This window comes from Rhinatrema bivittatum, chromosome 11 (assembly GCF_901001135.1).
Source record: "Rhinatrema bivittatum chromosome 11, aRhiBiv1.1, whole genome shotgun sequence".
NCBI classification, from domain to species: domain Eukaryota; kingdom Metazoa; phylum Chordata; class Amphibia; order Gymnophiona; family Rhinatrematidae; genus Rhinatrema; species Rhinatrema bivittatum.
Window position 1 is genome coordinate 101681219 of NC_042625.1, and position 21954 is coordinate 101703172.

General features: G+C 48.1%; 1 protein-coding gene across 4 annotated transcripts in view; it reads left to right on the top strand.

The window, feature by feature from the left end:
- MACF1 (microtubule actin crosslinking factor 1) overlaps window positions 1-21954 on the top strand; it is a 513108-nt gene that overhangs the window by 250437 nt on the left and 240717 nt on the right. For all 4 annotated transcript variants that reach the window (XM_029570961.1, XM_029570962.1, XM_029570959.1 and 1 more), the window contains 5 exons: window positions 641-849; window positions 6588-6905; window positions 7778-7944; window positions 16464-16620; window positions 16716-16833. In XM_029570961.1, coding sequence (XP_029426821.1) covers window positions 641-849; window positions 6588-6905; window positions 7778-7944; window positions 16464-16620; window positions 16716-16833 — 969 coding nt within the window. The remainder of the gene's footprint in view (window positions 1-640; window positions 850-6587; window positions 6906-7777; window positions 7945-16463; window positions 16621-16715; window positions 16834-21954) is intronic.

The following is a 21954-nucleotide window of genomic DNA, read 5'->3' on the forward strand; positions in this document are numbered from 1 at the left end:
GGTCGTTCAAGCCCGAGAGGACGCAGCCTTTGCAAGGCTTTAACTGGACCGTGGCAGCTTCCCGCCCCGATCGGGAGTAGCTTTTGTACATCCCATTGGTCCTGAGTCCATCTGCTACACGCTAGGAAATGGAGAAATTTCTTACCTGATAATTTTGTTTTCCTTAGTGTAGACAGATGGACTCAGTATCATGCCCATGGCTGTCCAAGAACAGTACCAAGGATTCGCCCGTGTAGTGGATATCGATTCCAAAAGATTACGGATAAGCCATCATCCAGTCCCTAGATCAGGGCATCTATATTCTTACTGAAGTTTAGTGTTTTTGATTGGTTGAGTACAGTTACGGTTATCTGTTCTTAATCATATTTTTAATCAAGTTTTTCAGTAGTAGGTCCACAGTGGCTTTTGAAGAGAATACTGAAGGGCTGAGGTCACTGCAGGGGTTTATCTAGGGTGACGTCAGCTTTGAAATCTGACTCCGTCTTCATCTGCTGGCAGGGGAGCACAACCCATTGGTCCTGAGTCCATCTGTCTACACTAAGGAAAACAAAAATATTAGGTAAGTTATTTCTCGATTTGCTATTTTGCATTCTAATCCCAAAGATGCTTGATCTAAACTATGCGATTGTTTCTCTTGTAGACTCCATCCTGAACCGTTTTCAGAATCTCTCCAGTCGATTGTCTAAGCACTTGGATCTGCTTCAGAAATCAGTTGCAGAGTCTCAGAGTGTCCAGGAGAGCCTTGAAAATTTATGTCTGTGGATGGTAGGGATGGAAAAGAAGCTTGAAGAGCACAAGGTGGATAACATCTCATCCACTTCCATCCAAGCATCGCTTGCAGTGTACAGGGTGAGAGAAGCCATTTCTCATTCTATCTGTCTAGGTTCATTGTAAGGTTTTGTGGTGCCATCAAGCACAAATTCCTTAGGGTTCACCTTGATTCTTATGAGTTGTTCTGGTTTCCCTGTGGATATGATGACCAGTGCCAGCGCACCCGGGGGTACCTGCCATGCATTTCCACAGGACGGCACACCCAGGGCGGTGGGTGGCAGTGAAGGCCAAGGGTTCATGGCAGTCTTGTCCTTGTTCTCATCTTCGTCGTCCTGAATCCTGCTTGGCCTGTTCACTGAAGAGCAGAGCTTGAGGCAGTTAGTAGAATTGCAGATTAACTTGGAAAGCTTTCCCTTCCCGCTCCCTCTGCCCCTGAAGCCATTTTAAGATTACATTTTCTGAGCCTCCCCGAAGCCATGGGTGCTGCATCCAGCGGAGGCGTATGGAGCGGTGTCACGGAGCACCTCTGACTACCTTGTTTGGACCTAGCTGGTTCCTGCTCTGTGCTGCTAGCACGGGCAGCCAAGAGCAAACGGGGCTGCGTCAGCAGGGCAGGCAGAATTGCTTTTAGGAATATTTAAGCTGGTAGGGTGGCTTTTCTTGCAGAGGAACTAGTCAGAAGTGTAAAAAAAACCAAAAAAACAGGAGCAGCTGCAGAAGTTGTGAGCGAGGAGGGGGAGCCCTGTAAAAAGAGAACAGAAGCAGTGGTGTGTTTGTGTGAAATGGGAGGCTGCCTGGGTTGTGTGGGTTTGTGTGAATGGGAGCCTGCCTGGGTTGTGTGGGTTTGTGTGAATGGGAGCCTGCCTGGGTTGTGTGTGTTTGTGTGAATGGGAGCTTGCCTGGGTTGTGTGGGTTTGTGTGAATGGGAGTCTGCTTGGGTTGTGTGGGTTTGTGTGAATGGGAGCCTGCCTGGGTTGTGTGGGTTTGTGTGAATGGGAGCTTGCCTGGGTTGTGTGGGTTTGTGTGAATGGGAGCTTGCCTGGGTTGTGTGGGTTTGTGTGAATGGGAGCCTGCCTGGGTTGTGTGGGTTTGTGTGAATGGGAGCTTGCCTGGGTTGTGTGGGTTTGTGTGAATGAGAGCTTGCCTGGGTTGTGTGGGTTTGTGTGAATGGGAGCTTGCCTGGGTTGTGTGTGGGTTTGTGTGAATGGGAGCCTGCCTGGGTTGTGTGTGGGTTTGTGTGAATGGGAGGCTGCCTGGGTTGTGTGTGGGTTTGTGTGAATGGGAGCCTGCCTGGGTTGTGTGGGTTTGTGTGAATGGGAGCCTGCCTGGGTTGTGTGTGTGTGTGGGTTTGTGTGAATGGGAGCCTGCCTGGGTTGTGTGTGTGTGGGTTTGTGTGAATGGGAGCCTGTCTGGGTTGTGTAGGTTTGTGTGAATGGGAGCCTGCCTGGGTTGTGTGAATGGGAGCCTGCCGGGTTTGTGTGAATGGGAGCCTGCCTGGGTTGTGTGGGTTTGTGTGAATGGGAGCCTGCCTGGGTTATGTGTGTGTGTGTGGGTTTGTGTGAATGTGAGCCTGCCTGGGTTGTGTGTGTGGGTTTGTGTGAATGGGAGCCTGCCTGGGTTGTGTGGGTTTGTGTGAATGGGAGCCTGCCTGGGTTGTGTGAATGGGAGCCTGCCGGGTTTGTGTGAATGGGAGTCTGCTTGGGTTGTGTGGGTTTGTGTGAATGGGAGCCTGCCTGGGTTGTGTGGGTTTGTGTGAATGGGAGCCTGCCTGGGTTGTGTGGGTTTGTGTGAATGGGAGCCTGCCTGGGTTGTGTGGGTTTGTGTGAATGGGAGCTTGCCTGGGTTGTGTGGGTTTGTGTGAATGGGAGCCTGCCTGGGTTGAGTGGGTTTGTGTGAATGGGAGCCTGCCTGGGTTGTCTTTGTGGGTTTGTGCGAATGGGGGCTTGCCTGGATTGTGTGTGTGTGGGTTTGTGTGAATGGGAGCCTGCCTGGGTTGTCTGTGTGGGTTTGTGTGAATGGGAGCCTGCCTGGGTTGTCTGGGTTTGTGTGAATGGGAGCCTGCCTGGGTTGTCTGTATGGGTTTGTGTGAATGGGAGCCTGCCTGGGTTGTCTGTATGGGTTTGTGTGAATGGGAGCCTGCCTGGGTTGTTTGTGTGTGTGGGTTCGTGTGAATGGGAGCTTGCCTGGGTTGTGTGTGGGTTTGTGTGAATGGGAGCTCGGCTGGGTTGTGTGTGTAGGTTTGTGCGAATGGGAGCCTGCCTGGGTTGTGTGTGTGTAGGTTTGTGCGAATAGGAGCCTGCCTGGGTTGTTTGTGTGAATGGGAGCGTGTCTGTGTTTGTGTGAATGGGAGCGTGCCTGGGTTGAGTGGGTTTGTGTGAATGGGAGCGTGCCTGGGTTGAGTGGGTTTGTGTGAATGGGAGCGTGCCCGGGTTGAGTGGGTTTGTGTGAATGGGAGCCTGCCCGGGTTGTCTGGGTTTGTGTGAATGGGAGCCTGCCTGGGTTGTCTGTATGGGTTTGTGTGAATGGGAGCCTGCCTGGGTTGTCTGTATGGGTTTGTGTGAATGGGAGCCTGCCTGGGTTGTTTGTGTGAATGGGAGCGTGTCTGTGTTTGTGTGAATGGGAGCCTGCCTGGGTTGTGTGGGTTTGTGTGAATGGGAGCCTGCCTGGGTTGTGTGGGTTTGTGTGAATGGGAGCCTGCCTGGGTTGTGTGGGTTTGTGTGAATGGGAGCTTGCCTGGGTTGTGTGGGTTTGTGTGAATGGGAGCCTGCCTGGGTTGTGTGTGGGTTTGTGTGAATGGGAGGCTGCCTGGGTTGTGTGGGTTTGTGTGAATGGGAGCCTGCCTGGGTTGTGTGGGTTTGTGTGAATGGGAGCCTGCCTGGGTTGTGTGTGGGTTTGTGTGAATGGGAGGCTGCCTGGGTTGTGTGGGTTTGTGTGAATGGGAGCCTGCCTGGGTTGTGTGGGTTTGTGTGAATGGGAGCCTGCCTGGGTTGTGTGTGTGGGTTTGTGTGAATGGGAGCCTGCCTGGGTTGTGTGAATGGGAGCCTGCCGGATTTGTGTGAATGGGAGCCTGCCTGGGTTGTGTGGGTTTGTGTGAATGGGAGCTTGCCTGGGTTGTGTGGGTTTGTGTGAATGGGAGTCTGCTTGGGTTGTGTGGGTTTGTGTGAATGGGAGCCTGCCTGGGTTGTGTGGGTTTGTGTGAATGGGAGCCTGCCTGGGTTGTGTGGGTTTGTCTGAATGGGAGCCTGCCTGGGTTGTGTGGGTTTGTGTGAATGGGAGCTTGCCTGGGTTGTGTGGGTTTGTGTGAATGGGAGCCTGCCTGGGTTGAGTGGGTTTGTGTGAATGGGAGCCTGCCTGGGTTGTCTTTGTGGGTTTGTGCGAATGGGGGCTTGCCTGGATTGTGTGTGTGTGGGTTTGTGTGAATGGGAGCCTGCCTGGGTTGTCTGTGTGGGTTTGTGTGAATGGGAGCCTGCCTGGGTTGTCTGTATGGGTTTGTGTGAATGGGAGTCTGCCTGGGTTGTCTGGGTTTGTGTGAATGGGAGCCTGCCTGGGTTGTCTGTATGGGTTTGTGTGAATGGGAGCTTGCCTGGATTGTTTGTGTGTGTGGGTTCGTGTGAATGGGAGCTCGCCTTGGTTGTGTGTGGGTTTGTGTGAATGGGATCTCGCCTGGGTTGTGTGTGTAGGTTTGTGCGAATGGGAGCCTGCCTGGGTTGTGTGTGTGTAGGTTTGTGCGAATAGGAGCCTGCCTGGGTTGTTTGTGTGAATGGGAGCGTGTCTGTGTTTGTGTGAATGGGAGCGTGCCTGGATTGTGTGTGTGTGTGTATGTGTGTGTATGTGGGTTTGTGTGAATGGGAGCGTGCCTGGATTGTGTGTGTGAGTGTGGGTTTGTGTGAATGGGAGCTTGCCTGGAGTGTGTGTGTGTGTGTGGGTTTGTGCGAATAGGAGCCTGCCTGGGTTGTTTGTGTGAATGGGAGCGTGTCTGTGTTTGTGTGAATGGGAGCGTGCCTGGATTGTGTGTGTGTGTGTGTGGGTTTGTGTGAATGGGAGCGTGCCTGGATTGTGTGTGTGTGTGTGGGTTTGTGTGAATAGGAGCGTGCGTGGTTTGTGTGTGTGGGTTTGTGTGAATGGGAGCCTGCCTGGGTTGTGTGGGTTTGTGTGAATGGGACCCTGCCTGGGTTGTGTGTGTGTTTGTTTGAATGGGAGCTTGCTTGGGTTGTGTGTGTTTTTGTGATGGGAGCCTGCCTGGGTTGTGTGTGTTTGTGTGAATGGGAGCCTGCCTGGGTTGTGTGTGTGTAGGTTTGTGTGAATAGGAGCCTGCCTGGATTGTGTGTGTGTGTGTGTGGGTTTGTGTGAATGGGAGCTTGCCTGGAGTGTGTGTGTGTGTGTGTATGTGTGTGTGGGTTTGTGTGAATGGGAGCTTGCCTGGATTGTGTGTGTGTGTGTGTGGGTTTGTGTGAATGGGAGCTTGCCTGGAGTGTGTGTGTGTGTGTATGTGTGTGTGGGTTTGTGTGAATGGGAGCTTGCCTGGAGTGTGTGTGGGTTTGTGTGAATGGGAGCTTGCGTGTGGAGTGTGTGTGTGTGTGGGTTTGTGTGAATGGGAGCTTGCCTGGAGTGTGTGTATGTGTGTGTGGGTTTGTGTGTGAAGAAAGTTTGTGTATTCTCACTAATTCATAACAAGCTCAAGGTAACAGGATATCAATTTTTTTAAGATATGGAGGGTGGGGATTTTAGTTATTGGGTATTTGATGTCTCTGCCATTTTGAAATATTTTATTGCTGTTTAGAAAAATTATAAAAGCAAGTTTTCTTATCGTAAACGGTGTTTCCGTAGATAGCAGGATGAATTAGCCATGCTGTCATGGGATCTGCCAATCTTAATTATTGGATGTTCTAGTCAAGAGCTCTTCGGCAGTATTCTTTTTATTAGTATGGTTAATTATGCAAGAGTTATATTTCTTGATTTTATTGTTGGATTATGTATGAGGAACTGTTTTGCCATTGCTGCACACACAGTCTGGTTTGTTGCAGTTTCCAGTTCAGTTTCTGTCCATCCATTTTTATTTATATTTTATGGTCTCTTTATTCTGCATTTGGTGTTGGACATCTGTGACTGAAGTGGCGCATTCTGCTAACTTGTAGTTTCTATGTAGGGATTTGTTCTGCATTCCTGGTAGGAGATGTTTTAGGGCCTGGTGTAATATCTGCAGTGTTGCATTGTCATAGATGGGGTTCTTCCTGTTTGAGTGACAGGAAGTTATCTATAGTTTACTTTAGTGCACACATTACAATAGGCAGAATGCCATATGGGTTCCAAATGTCTTTTTTGCAGGGGTTTTTTGGATGGCACCACAACAATGCAGGCTACAGGGTCCAGCTGGTGCCATTTCTTATGTACTGGTATGTGGGGCAGGAGCACCTGGGGAGCACATCTGCACAATTTAGGCATTTTTGGACCTGTAGATGGGGTAAGATAGCTTCAGGGGTTGTGTCAGTTATGAAAGTTTGGATTGCCGGAGGGTGCAGAGCTATTTTCAGTGGGTAAAGGGGGTCTGAGACAAAATATGAGACTGACAGTTTCTGTTGTGTGTTGGTTAAAAACAGACTGGGGTTGAGGGGGCAGCAGAGTAATTGTTCATACAGGGCAGCGGCCCTGGTGATTCTCCGCATCCTAATGTTAGATACATCACCCCTCTCCACACCAGCCTGAGGGGCTTTGCAAAACAAATGGGCTCCCCCCTCAAGGTCCCGTGAGATATTACAAACACTTGGGCTTTTATTTATGGCCTCTGAAATACAATTTTACTTTTTTTTCATTGTTAGAAATGGAAGCAGGATATTGCTAGCCAGAAAACTAACCTGGATGCCACTCGGGAAATGGTGGGCAAATTCCTGGCCACAGCAGACAGTGCTGCCGCAGACACCCTCCAGATAAAGCTGGCTGAGCTGACAGAGCGCTTCTGCAAAGCAGGCCAGAGGCAGCAGGACCAGGCGGCAGTGCTGAAAGAACTTTTGCCAAAAGCAGAGAGTTACGAGCAACTGCTGGAGTCACTTCAGGAATTTATGGACAGTAAAGTTCACTTGGTGACATCTGGGAACCAGCCTGATCAAGATATCACGCTTATCTCCGAGCAAATCAAGGTGAGAAGAGAAGTAGAATGAGGTAATGTGCTGAGGAAGAAGAAATGGAGGGTAAGCGTTGCACCAGTGCTGTAATTTAATTTCACGTATTTATGTTCCATCATGGATAAACAAGATGGATTACAGCAATAAACATAATGCACATACAATAATTAAATGAAAACAAAAATAATTTAAAATACATTCAATAGACATCTAAAGCAACTCAAAATATAATAAAACACACCAACTGCATTGCGCATACACATAACATCCACAAGTTAAAATAAACATAATAGAAAACAAAAGCACCAAGCCCCCCAAAAAGTCTACTAGAAGCCTTCTATCCAAACTAATCTTATTTGAGAGCCCTCCAGCAAAAATAAAATCAAGTAATTAAATTACAATAAAAAAGTAGAAAAGCAGTAATGTACCATGATCACATTTCCTACAACAATCTAAAAGGTCCCCAGACTCCCCAAAATAACTCTCCACTTGCAGCCTTAGCTCAAGCACTACTTTCGTGCTGTGATCTTCCATGTTTTTCAGTAACACATTTATGCTGATGACTTCCAGATCTACTTTTCTACACCACAAATTTCATCACAAATCCAATCACAAATTTCACCATCTGGATATCTCGCCACCATCTTAAACTCAACATGGCCATGATGGAACTTTCCCCCAGCATAAAAACCCTCTTTCCTCTTTTTTCAGTCTTTCTGGATGATGCTCTCATTCTAGTGGAAACCATATTGATGAATTTGTCTTCTGTTCCTTTAGATGCACACTTGATTTGAAAAAGACATGTTTACCTCTGCAGCATTTCTAGATTTGGGATGGGGTTCATGCAAGGCACACTTTAGATTGTGCTGATTAATTTTCACCTACAGAAACTGAATGCAGAGATGGGAGAGCAGGAGAAGAATCTAGCTGCCTTGGAGAAGCTGGTCACAGAGTTCAGCTCCTGCAGTCTTCAGACAGCTTCCTCCCAGCATCTGGAGAAAGTACAAAGTCTAAAGAATGATTTTATCTGCTTACAGGAAGCAGTGAGGAAGAGGTAATGCACGTGTCACTTTTAGCTGCAGAGGGTAGGTGGTGATAGGGCTCCGCTGTGTAGCTGTGTATGTTGGATTGCACCTTTTGTACGCACATTTAAATCTTTACTTGCCTGGTAAACAAGGTCTCACAAAAGTGTTATGCTTCATGTACTCACTGCAGAAAAGTAGGAATTATTTTTGTAAACTTTTGTACAGGATTTCATAATATACCTTTTACCATTTATGTAGAAATCTACTTGGTCATATTTCAGATGGAACATTTAACTACCCATTCTAGTGCTTGGCCTATAGTGTACATTTCAAAGGAAGAGGGAAAAGGGAAGTCAAGATTATTTTTAGCTGATTAGCCCAAGATCACACAGAGAAGTGAGAGGGAGGGATGTTAATTGTTTGGACATCTGTAATAGTTCACGGCTCTAAATACCATAACATACTTTCTCCCAGGATAAGCAGGATGGTAGTCCTCACATGTGGGTGACATCAGCAGACGGAGCCCTATCACGGAAAACTTTTCCGTCAAAGTTTTTAGAACTTTTGACTGGTAACACTGAGCATGCCTAGCATGCCATAATCCTTATAGCCACAGGGGTCTCCATTCAGTCTCTTTTTTTCCATGCTGCAGTTTGCCTCGCGGTTAGGAGCTCTGTGAGAATTCTCTCACTATATTTCCTCACGGAAAAAACTTGAAGTTTACTTCACAAAAAAGTTCCCTCATAGAGGGTCTCTCATCGCGACATCGTTTTTCGTCGCTTGGTGAGTAAAATTCCACCATCTTTGTTCGGTTCCTGCTCCCCTTCTTCGGTTTTCGAGGGCCATCGACAGTTTTTGCGGCCCCTTTTTTCCATCATGGCAATGGATTTTAGAAAATGCCCGGAACGTCCCCATACCATGTCGATTACCAACCCGCATGATGTCTGTGTGCTGTACCTCAGCTCATCACACAACGTTCGTCGATGCCCAAGCTGTGCTCAAATGCCCCAGAAGGGTAGGCGGGCTCGCCTAGACAAGATGGAGTCCCTTTTCAAAATCAAGATAACTCCATCGATGTCCACCCAGTCGTCACCGGCAAGAACATCGAAAAAGCCCATCGACAAACCTCACCGGGAGCACCAAGGCAGCGGTGACCATCCATCACGGACAACATTTAAGGCATTGTCGTCTTCAGTGCTGGAGAAAGACCGGACCGAGCACCAAGGGAAACATAGTCACCTGCACCGACACAATTCTACTCCCGGTGCCAGCACTGACACCTCATCGGCCTCGATGGCTATCAAGCCGACTGTAAAGAGGACACGGGTAGAGAAGCCTCCAACCCTCCTCTTCACCCGAGATTTATTTATTTATGCCATTTCTATGCCGTCTTTAACAATACAGGATTGAACAAGACTGTTTACAGTAATTTAAAAAATAAAATCAATCATAAAATAGTATAAATATATTATGTAAATTAAAATAAAATATTGTAAAATATAAAAGATACCAAGGTGATCCCCACCGATATACTGAATACTGTGTACAATTCTGGTCGCCGCATCTCAAAAAAGATATAGTTGTGATGGAGAAGGTACAGAGAAGGGCAACCAAAATGATAAAAGGGATGGAACAGCTCCCCTATGAGGAAAGGCTGAAGAGGTTAGGGCTGTTCAGCTTGGAGAAGAGATGGCTGAGGGGGGATATGATAGAGGTCTTTCAGATCATGAGAGGTCTTGAACGAGTGGATGTGAATCGGTTATTTACACTTTCGAATAATAGAAGGACTAGGGGGCATTTCATGAAGTTAGCAAGTAGCACATTTAAGACTAATCAGAGAACATTTTTTCACTCAATGCACAATAAAGCTCTGGAATTTGATGCCAGAGGATGTGGTTAGTGCAGTTAGTGTAGCTGGGTTCAAAAAAGATTTGGATAAGTTCTTGGAGAAGTCCATTAATGGCTATTAATCAAATTTGGTTAGGGAATAGCCACTGCTATTAATTGCATCAATAGCATGGGATCTTCTTAGTGTTTGGGTACTTGCCAGGTTCTTGTGGCCTGGCTTGGCCTCTGTTGGAAACAGGATGCTGGGCAACAGAATGGCAATTTCTTATGTTCCTATGATATCTGTGCCGGGTACTGAGCCCCCACAAACTCCTGTGGAGGTGCCAGTAGTGCCTAAACTGCCTCCCTCTGTAGCTGTGGCGTCAATACCAGCTTCCAGGGAGGAGCTGGACATACATATCCGACAGGCTGTCCTCATTGCCCTCTGGAACCTACAGCCACCATCGATGCCGACCCCATTGCCGGCACCAATATCAGAGCCTTCACACCGCTGCTCGACCGCCTGGACATGTTCATCGGCCAGGGCCACCGATGCCAAAACAACCTATTGAGTCTCTGAAACCCCCGATACCCATTCCGGGGTCCTCAGAAGACAAAGGCACGGACTCCAGTCCTCTCCCAGCACTGCTTCCACCGATGCCGTAACCGGGGCTCACAGGACCGAGACACCCACGATTCTCCTCTGTCATCGGCGCTGCCGCATCCTCCATCGAGGGATCTGTCAATGCCAACACGTCCTACAGTACCAGCTTTTTTCTCTCCCTCGAGATCTCAGCCAGAGAGCCCGTTTGACCCATGGAAGGATGTTGACACCGACACTTCTACGGAGGACATACTATCAGAACCATCTCCTCCGGAGGCAAGGAGACAGTCTCCCCCAGAAAACCTCTCATTTGCTAATTTTGTAAAGGAAATGTCAGAGACAATCACTTTCGATCTGGTCATAGAGGAAGACACACGCCATAACACATTGGAAGTCCTCCAATTTGTTGATGCTCCTAAAGAAATTATGGCTATTTCCATCCATGAGGTACTCTTGGATCTCCAACACCGTCTTTGGGAGCACCCTTGCACTGTCCCACCAGTAAATAGGAAGACAGATGCAACGTGTCTGGTCCAGCTTACTCCAGGATTCCAAATCCGAACAGAAAAAAGCCAGGAGACTGCGCCCTCACTCTTCATCTCCCCCGGAAAAGACCAAAAATTCCTTGATATTTTTGGTCGGAAAATCTTTCAGGGCTCTATGCTAGTGTCACGCATAGCTGCATATCAACTATACATGACACAATATCAGAGAAATTTCTGGAAGCAAGTTCAGGGAATAGCTGACTCTCTTCCCCAACAGCAACAAGATAACCTTAACACCATACTACAGAAAGGCCTTGAGGCTGGAAAGCATGAAGTAAGGGCTGCTTACGATTCCTTTGAGACTGCTTCTCGCTTATCAGCGACGGGAATCAGCCCCAGAAGATGGGCCTGGCTTAAGGCATCTGACTTGTGAACTGAAGTCCAAGACAAGCTTGCTGATCTGCCATGTACTGGAGAAAATCTATTCGGTGACAAGATACAGGACGCAGTGGCTCAAGTTAAAGACCACCACGAGACACTGCATCAACTATCCACGGTTACTACAGAGCCTCCCTCTTCTACAAGAAGACCTGTGAGAAGGGACCCCAGAAGACCGTTTTATCGCTCACGCAGGTACTACTCACCTACATCTCGCGTGAGACCAACCAAACCACCTCAGAGAGGACATCCACGACAGGCCAAGCCTCTGGATTTTGAAGTCTATCCAGAGAACAGCAGCCACTCCACAAATCCAAAACCAGACTTGCCATTAGGAGGTCGGATTCACCACTTCATAACCAACTGGCTCAGCATTACCACAAACCAATGGGTTATATCCATCATAACCCAGGGATACCATCTAAATGTCCTCGTGGTACCCCCGGATTCACCACCCAATCCACTGTGGATGCAAAAAGATCACACAACCCTTCTAGAGTCAGAACTGTCCACCCTTCTGAGCACCAGGGTTGTGGAAGCATTCCCCGGGCCCAGCAGGGCAGAGGGTTTTAATCCAGCTATTTTCTCATTCCAAAGAAACCAGGTGGCCTCCACCCCATCCTAGACCTCCGCAATCTCAACAAATTTCTACAGAAAGAAAAATTTAGGATGGTGTCCCTGGGCACCATGCCTCCCCTTCTGCAAAAAGAAGATTGACTCTGTTCTCTGGATCTTCAAGATGCTTATGCTCACATTCCAATATCCCCACAACACCGCAAATACCTGCGTTTTATAGTGGGACATCAACATTTTCAGTACCGGGTTCTGCCTTTCAGACTGGCCTCGGCACCCCATGTATTTACAAAGTGCTTAGCAGTGGCTGCGGCCCATCTACGCAAGAACAGCATACATGTGTTTCTTTACCTGGACAACTGGCTAATCAAGAGCCAATCCAAGCAAGGAGCTCTCAAGCTCACTATCAATCTACTACACTTGTTGAGATTTCTCATCAACTACCAAAAATCCCACCTAATGCCATCTCACCTCCTTACTTTCATTGGAGCAGATTTGGACACCACAGTCGCAAAGGCCTTCCTGCCCAACGACCGTGCAGACACACACTCCAGGCTAGCTTTGTCTCTGCGCACAAAAGAAACAGCCTCAGTCCATCAATTCCTAATGTTGCTGGGCCACATGCCTTCACGGTCCACATCACTCCTATGGCCAGACTGGCCATGAGAATAACTCAATGGACTTTGAAATCGCAATGGTTCCAAGCCACTCAACCTCTTTCATCCCAGATTCATGTAACCCACCAGCTACGTCTATCGCTTCTCTAGTGGACAAACAAAGCCAACTTGCTGACAGGTCTACCCTTCCAGCAACAATTCCACAAGTGACCTTAACCACAGACTCAGCCAACTTGGGTTGGGGAGCTCATGTGAACAATCATCAAACTCAAGGTACTTTGTCACAGCTCGAAGCAATGTTTCAGATCAACTTCCTAGAGCTTCGAGCTATACGTTATGCTCTATATGCGTTCAAGGACTGCCTGTCACACAAGACTGTTCTCATACAAACAGACAACACAGTTGCAATGTGGTATTTAAACAAGCAGGGCGACACAGGTTCTTATCTTCTCTGCCAAGAAGCTGAGCAGATCTGGGCCTGGGCCCTTGCACTTCATTTACGGGCCACTTATCTAGCAGGCATACAGAATGTAGTAGCAGATCACCTCAGTTGACAGTTCCATCCTCACAAGTGGTATCTGGATCTTGTGGTAATGAGGAGAATCTTCCAGCATTGGGGTCAACCAACAATCGACCTCTTTGCATCCGAACTGAATCACAAAGTGGTCAAATTCTGCTCCCTGTACAGGCAACAAAACACATTAGCCATGGACGCCTTCGCTCACCCCTGGAACACAGGCCTCCTATATGCGTATCCCCTGATACCGCTGATAGCCAAAACTCTTGTGAAACTACAACAGGACAAAGGCTCAATGATACTCATAGCCCCATGTTGGCCTCGACAAGTATGGTTTCCCATGCTTCTCGACCTCTTGATCAGAACACCCATTCACCTGGGCACAACGCCCACTCTCATAACTAAGAACCGAGGCATGTTACGCCATCCGAATCTTCAGACCCTGTCCCTAACAGCCTGGATGTTGAAAGCTTGATCCTGCAACCGCTCAACCTTTCAACTGATGTCTCTCAAGTGCTTGTAGCTTCATGAAACCTTCGACACGAAAATCCTGTTGTTATAAGTGGAATAGATTTACCATATGGTGCACGCAAAAAGGTATCAACCCTTTTTTTCCTGCCCCACACCATCTCTTTTAGACGATCTCTGGCACCTTTCAGACTCTGGTCTCCAGACGTCCTCGGTGAGGGTACATCTGAGTGCCATCTCAGCGAACCACAAGGGAGTGGGGGATGCCCCGGTAACAGCGCAACCCCTTGTGAGTCTGAGGGGCCTACTACAACTTAAGCCCCTTCTACGGCCACCAGTTACAGAATGGGACCTAAACGTAGTACTTACAAGGCTCATGCGCTCCCCGTTTGAGCCTTTGCACTCCTGCGATGTTAAATTTCTTACATGGAAAGTTCTCTTCCTAGTAGCTATTACATCTACCCGAAGGGTTAGTGAGTTACAAGCACTTTATTTATTTATTTAAGGCTTTTATATACCGACTTTCTTGATACAAATCAAATCAACTCGGTTTACATCGAACTAAGCATAACTATAACCAACCAATTAACAAGTGCCAATTTAGAGGAGCATAAAGTTACATTATAACAAGGATGCCTTAACTGGGAGAATGAAGATAAATTACTATATACAATAGAATATGTGAGGGAGGCAAGGAGCCGACCTCATGATGACTTGTGAACATGATTAGCGTTTGCTTATTTACATAAGCAATATGATAGCACTTGTCACATACTTACCCTATACAAGGTTCCTACATAACCGAGTGGTCCTACGTACTCACCCGACATTCCTTCCTAAGGTGGTTACTGACTTTCACTTGATTCAGTCTATAGTCTTGCCCACATTTTTCCCAAGGCCTCACTCTCACCAGGGCGAGAGAGTTTTACACACTTTGGACTGTAAACGTGCACTTGCATTTTACCTAAACCGCACTGCAGTCCATAGGAAATCCACCCAACTCTTTGTTTCTTTCGATAAAAACAAACCGGGAGTTGCAGTGGGCAAGCAGACTCTCTCCAATTGGCTAGCAGACTGTATTGAATTCTGCTATGAGGAAGCAGGCCTTCCTCTCCAGGAATGAGTGAAGGTGCACTCAGTGAGATCCATGGCAACCTCAATAGCACACTATCGTTCAGTACCGATTGCTGACATCTGCAAAGCTGCAGCATTTGCAGCTCATTACTGCCTGGACAAGGAAGGATGTCAAGACTCTGCCTTTGGCCAATCCGTCTTGAAGAACTTATTTCCAGTATAATCCCAACTCCTTCCACATCCATCTGCTGTGATTTTCAGGCTGCCTCATTTTTACCAACAGTACCCTAGTTGTTGTGCTTGTTGCACAAGTTGTATACTGTTGGTCCAAATTAAATATGAGTCAGCCTGTAGCTTGCTAATCACCTACATGTGAGGATTACCATCCTGCTTGTCCTGGGAGAAAGCAGAGTTGCTTACCTGTAACAGGTGTTCTCCCAGGACAGCAGAATATAGTCCTCATGAAACTCGCCAGCCACCCCGCAGAGTTGGTTCCGGAACATTTTATTATTTTATTTTTTCGCTCGCCCCTTTTGCTACAAACGAGACTGAAGGGAGAGACCCCTGTGGCTACAGGGATTATGGCATGCTGGGCGTGCTCAGTGTGCCAGTCAAAAGTTCTAGAAACTTTGACAAAGTTTTCTGTGATAGGGCTCCATCTGCTGACGTCACCCACATGTGAGGACTACATCCTGCTGTCCTGGGAGAACACCTGTTACAGGTAAGCAACTCTGCTATGTCCTACATCATTTTGAAATTAAACAGGATTTGCTTAAAGCAGGAGAGAGCAGACTGTGTTTCTATACCATTGGTTATGCAGCAAGAAGAGGAGTCAGTTTAGCATCTTTGGATAGTTGCTGTATTCTTTCCTTAATAGGTTGATCTGCAGTAATGATTAAGGCCTGGCCTCTGTCAGGTGGGCAAGGTCACTGCTCCACATTCATTACTCTGCAGCCCATCTCTTCACGTCCCGTAAACCTTGTCCAACAGAATACCCTGATTATGGTTAGGGAGTAAGAGTGCTTCCTTTTTGCCAGCAATGTCAGATTGAAAGCTGTAGCCCTTCCCTTTGGCTGACTGGGGACAGAGAAGGGTAAGAATTAGAACATACGGTAGTAATCTTTGCCCTTGCAGGATTCTGTATGGAAGCAAGCAGGGGAGAGGAGAGTGAACATGTTCAGTCCTGCAGCACTACCAGTATTAAACTGACCTATCCTGTATTGTCCCATTTCCATGAGCGGCAGTAAAGCTTTTATATATTATAAACACTGGGAGGGTAACTTCCCATAAAAAGATGTTTTATCCATGGAAATAGTCCCTTGAAAATTGAAAGTTACACGTGTTCTTCAGCATGCATGATTTTACCTGCATTTTTGGAGGCATTTCTATGGGTAGGGTTTGATTGGGGGAGGCAGCAATGTGCATAATTTTGGATTTTCAAAACCGTGTGAGCTGGATAAAGTATCTGCAGAAAAAGTAGAGCACAAATCTCTGCAAGTATTTTTTCCCTAGGAAGATTTCAAAGGGAAAGTATTTGTATATTTTTCTTTGAAAACCTGGTGCAAAGTCTGTGATTTAAAATATCCCCAGATTTTGCTCCAGTGCGGGTAGCCTTGAAAATTGCACCCTAAGGGCCTGGTTTCCTGGGCCTATCTGGAGGAGGGGGTTGGGGGGGAACTCGGTGACTCTGCCCCTAAGTGTCGCACATCCCATATATCTAAGAAATCATTTTGTGCTTCACTTGCTTTGTAAGCTGCACTGGAGGAACCTGGTGCTTCTAGGTGATGTTTCATTTTGATCTCCTGAGAGAGTAAGTTCTGCTCACCACTACCTAAGCAAAGCTGAAAACTTGTAAGTGTTGCTACCACCTGATACTGCTGTTCATAGTCTTCAGAAGGAAGTATATAAATGTTTAAAATCAATCAAATAATTTTTGCTTTTATAGAGAAAAAGAGGCCTTGTCTTGCCGAGAAGGACTGGCTGAGTTTCGGAAGTTGGTTGGGTTGATGAGGAAGTGGTTGAAGGTGAAGGAAGGGGCTGTGCCCTCCATGGATACCTGCGTGAGCATCCAGGAGCTGGAGACCAGGATGCAGGATGTACAGGTGGGAAGGGAATCTTTGCACAGTCTGTGTGCATGTGTTTGCATGTTTGTACATTTATCATTCTTTTGTGTTACTTCACGTCTGCTTTTTCACAGGCTCTCCTGGAAGAATGGGAAGGTAAAGATGCCCAGGTGGCACTGATCACACACAAAGGGACAGAACTGGAGAATCAGATTATGGAAATAACTGTACCAGATGTCCATTCCAAGGCAGGTGAGCTGTGCACCTGCAGTCCTGTAGGAGGCCAAATAATTCCGGCTCTTACAATTTGCTCAGGTTCATGCATGGTGAAAGGCAGCAGTTCTAGTGGCGATACTTATTGGATTAACCTCAAATTATACACAGTAACATAGTAAATGATGGCAGAAAAAGACCAGAATGGTCTATCCACTCTGCCCAGTTTCAATTCTTCCACTTTGGATAGATGTGCATATAAATTCCCAATTTCCTAGCATGAAGTCAGATGGACTCAGGACCAATGGGTTATGTGCTCTCCTGCCAGCAGATGGAGACGGAGTCAGGTTTCAAAGCCAACTTTTGACTCTCCTCTCCCCCACTCTCCTCTCCCCCACACCACCATCAACTTCGCCCTGAAAACTATCACCGTTTGTACCCGGTTCCCACCACCCCCACCTCCCCCCGCCTCCGCTCCCTCCCTACCCCCCCCCCCCCTTAATCATTCTTAGGTGCACCGGCCCCTGTCCTACTGTAATAAGTTTCATATACTAAATATCTCAAGTGCACATGCCAATTAACCTTGTATATTGGTTCTTTTTGTAACGCTGCCTGTTTGACTCTCCTCTCCTCTTCTTTGTATATCACCCAGTTAACCCCTCCCCTGTTCATTGTAATTTCCTTTCCTTTCTCAGTTATTTGTAAACCGACATGATGTGCCCTACGAATGCCGGTATAAAAAAGTTTTAAAATAAATAAACTTCACCCTGGATAAACCCCTGCTGTTATCCCAGTATCTCTCTGTCTCTTAGATGTGGACACTATCCCCACACCAACAGCTGTGTTTAGTGGGATTACAGCACTAGTTCGAAGGAGAAATTTACCTTTAAATTGAGAGGAAGATTGAGCCCCGCTCTCCTGCGGTGATACCTAAGGTCCCTCCCCCAGTTGAGAATTCCTGAGGAGATTTCCGAGATCCCTCTTTGGGGTGTCTTGGTCCGGTAGCCGCTTCCTGGCATGGGCTTTGCTGCTGAAGCAGCTGAAAGGCAGCGGGTGCAGGAAGCCGAGAGCGGCGGTGACGGCCAAAGCCCTCTCCCCCCGCAGCTGGAGATAGTCTGTGGAATCAGCCAGTAAGCGCTGAGCCCAGTAAGTTTAAAAAAAAAAAAAAGGGGGAGAAGGTTTACCTTCAGAGAAGACTTCCTGCAGTCTCCTTGCTTGGCGTGCCGTACTGACATTGTTCGCGATCCCGTTGGGGCATAGGGAAGTGGGCTTATGAGCTGGCAGAGCAGCCCCCTGGTGGGCTGGGCCCCGCTTTAAGCTTGGTCGGCACACTGCAAGGTAGACCGCGGCAACGCCATCTCGCGCGCATCTTTGTGCATCTCGCATTCCCTGTACGTACCCGGATCAGTCCAGACAGTGGTTGAGCCTCCTGACCAGCAGAGGGAGACAGAGAAAAGCTATATCAGGACAGAGCCTACCCTGCATCCCTTCAGTATTTCTCTGTCTCCAGCAGATGCAGGCAGCTGAACCTGCGGCTCCCTTCCTTTTCTCAATTTATTTCTCCCTGTGAGATTTTTCCTTCTTCTGTGTTCTTGTCTTTCAGATCAAGCAAATATTACCTTAATTCTATATTTAAAAAAAATTTTTTTGAGTAAAGGAATTCAAAACTCCTGTTTTCAGGGAGACAGCTCTGTCTTCCCACTCTTATGGGATCCTAGGGAGGCTTGCCCCTCGTTATACAGCCTAGGAATACTTTCCCGGTGACCTGCTTGTCGTCTGGGGCGATACTGGTGGTCCAGTCACTCCTCCTCCTTCCCTGTGCTGCCCTCCAGTAATTAACAGGGAAGCTCAATTTCTCTGCCATCAGGAAAGTTAAAAAAAAAAAAAAAAAAAAAAAAAAGTGTAATTCCCTGTACGTACCCAGATCAGTCCAGACAGTGGGTTGAGCCTCCTGTCCAGCAGAGGGAGCCAGAGAAAAACTGAAAAGGTATCCTATATCAGGACAGTGCTCACCCTGTGTCCCTTCAGTATAATCAATATCAAAGCAGCCAAAATAGCACAGAGAACCAAAATAAGATCAAGCAAGTAAACAACTGTAACTATCAAAATGAAACAAGAAATTCAAACATGTATGAAAAATGCTCTTACACAGCTATCAATATATAAATAGCAGATACCTCCGGTGCCTTACAATTCGGATGAACTTCCAGTGCCTTAAAGCTCAAATAGGAAGTAGAGAATCCCAAAAAGAACCTGTGAAAGAGAAATTCCGAGTGGATGTAGCAATGTAGATGTAGTCAGGGCGGGAGTCTGGACTGATCAGTGGTACTACAGGAACGAAAGTTAGCAGGTAAGAACCAATTTTCCTTTCCCTGGACGTACCCGGATCAGTCCAGACTGTGGGATGTACCAAAGCTTCCCTAAACAGGGTGGGACCGAGACAGTCCCGCTCGAAGTACCTGTCTGCCAAAAGAGCCAAAGACTGGCGCCTGAACATCGAGGCAATGATGCGCAAAGGTATATATAGGGATTTCCAAGTAGCTGCTCTGCAGATTTCTTGCGGCGAGACTGACAGACGCTCCACCCAAGAGGTAGCCTGAGAATGTAAAGTGAGCTTTTAGGCCCTCCGGAACCAACCGGCCCTGACAAATATACGTCGAAGCAATTGCCTCTTTTAGCTAGCGAGTGATAGTAGCTTTAGAAGCCTTATTCCCCTTACTCGGCCCGCTCCATAAGACAAAGAGATGATCAGAGACTCGAAAATCATACATCACCTGCAAATATTGCAGTAGGACCCTCTTCACATCGAGGCGCTGTAGATCCGTGCCAGGTGTGTTTGCAATATCCTCTGGAGAAAAAGCAGGGAGCTCCACTGACTGATTTACATGAAAGGAGGAGACAACCTTTGGCAGGAAGGAGGGGACTGTTTGGAGGGAAACACCTGAATCAGAAAAGCAAAGGAAAGGCTCCCTACAAGACAGGGCTTGGAGCTCGGACACTCTCCTGGCTGAGGAAATACAGACCAAAAAGATAGTCTTAAGGGTCAGATCCTTAAGTGTGGCTCGCCGAAGGGGTTTGAAGGGCACCTTGCAAAGAACGTGGAGAACCAAGTTAATGCTCCACGATGGACAAGTAGCCCGGACAGGTGGGTTCAAATGCTTAGCCCCCCTGAGGAACCGAATGACATCCGGATGGGTTGCCAACGGGTAACCATCGACCCGCCCAGAGAGGGAACTGGGCGCTGAAACCTGTACTCACAAGACTAACCTTTGGGAGAGACCATTCTGCAGGAAGGAGAGAACCTGGGACACCGAAACCTTACGCGCCGGAACTCCGAACTCAGCGCACATAGTCTCAAACACTCTCCATACCCGAATATAAGCCAGAGAGGTAGAAGTCTTTCGGGCCCGCAACAGAGTGAGTGGAGATAACCTCCTCCTTATAACACTTCTTCCTTAGTCGCTGCCGCTCAAAAGCCAGGCTGCTAGACAAAAGCGATCCGCCTGATCGAAAAATACTGGACCCCGTCAGAAGAGGATTGGCAGATGGCCGAGGCAGAGAGAACTGTCCGTAGCGAAGTTCACCAGACCCGCGAACCACAGTCTCCAAGGCCACTCCGGTGCCACGAGGACGACCGGCCCCCTGTGGAGTTCTATTCTTCTGAGTACCTTTCCCACCAGAGGCCAAGGTGGGAACATGCAAAGGAGAACATCGTGAGGCCAGGGTAGGACCAGTGCATCCACTCCTTCTGAGCAATGCTCCCTTCTGCGGCTGAAGAATCTGGGGGCCTTTGCATTGCTTAGAGTAGTCATCAGGTCTAACTGAGGGACCCCCCACTTGTGCACGATCAAATCCATCGCCTCTAAGGACCACCCCCACTCTCCGGGGTCTAGATGCTGACGACTCAGGAAGTCGGCTTGAGTGTTCTCCTTCCCCACAATGTGGGAGGCCGCTAGCCATTCCAGATGGCGCTTTGCCCAGGCTAGCAGCTTGCTGGCTTCCAGGGCAACCAGACAACTCCTTGTGCCCCCCTGGCGATTGATGTAAGCTACCGTAGTGGAATTGTCTGAGAGGACTCGCACAGCTTTGCGATGGATCAAGGGCAGAAAAGTCTTGAGAGCCAGATGGACCGCTCAGGTCTCCAGACGATTGATGTGCCACTGAGAATGGATTTAGGGTCCATTGTCCCTGGGTATACTGATTCTGACACACCGCTCCGCAGCCGGAGAGGCTGGCATCTGTTGTCACAACAATCCACTGAGGTGTCTGCAAGGGCATCCCCTTCAACAGGTGGGCGAGAGAGAACCACCACTGCATGCTGTCGATGGTAACATTGGAAAGTGGTAAGGGTGTCTGAAACTCCTCCGAGACCGGCTTCCAGCAGGATAGCAAAGCTTTCTGCAAAGGACGCATATGCGCAAAGGCCCAGGGAACCAAATCTATAGTTGAAGCCATAGTGCCCACAACCTGGAGATAATCCCAGGCCGTGGGGACTGTGAGAGATAATAGATATTGGACTTGACCCATGAACCTGAGTGCATGGGCCTCGGTTAACAGAATTTTGCCCACACAAGTGTCGAAGCGTGCTCCTAAGAAATCGAGGACCTGAGAGGGCTTGAGGTTGCTCTTTGAGAAATTGACTATCCACCCAAGGGAGGTGAGAACAGACAAGACCCGGTTGACCACTATCACGCACAGGTCCTCTGACTTTGCCCGAATGAGCCAGTCGTCCAGGTACGGGTGGACTAGGACTCCCTCCCACCGGAGGAAGGCCGCCAATACCACCATGATCTTGATAAATGTTCCTGGCGGATCGGGATGTGTGAAGGTAGGCCTCCATCAGGTTGAGAGAGGCAAGGAACTCCCCTGTACGAACCGTCGCTATGACCGCCCTCAGGGACTCCATCCAAAAATGGGGAACCTTGAGGGCCTTGTTGACTCTCTTGAGGTCCAGGATCTGCGAAAGGAGCCGTCCTTTTTGGGGACGACGAAGTAGATGGAATACTGGCCGGATCCCTGTTCCTGGCGGGGGACCGGGCCTATGGCACCGAGCGCTTGAAGCCTATTGAGAGTCTGGCACACCGCTGAGCGCTTCTGAGTTCCGCAGGGAGAGATCAAGTAGAGGTCCAGGAGATTCCGAGCAAACTAACGCATAGCCTC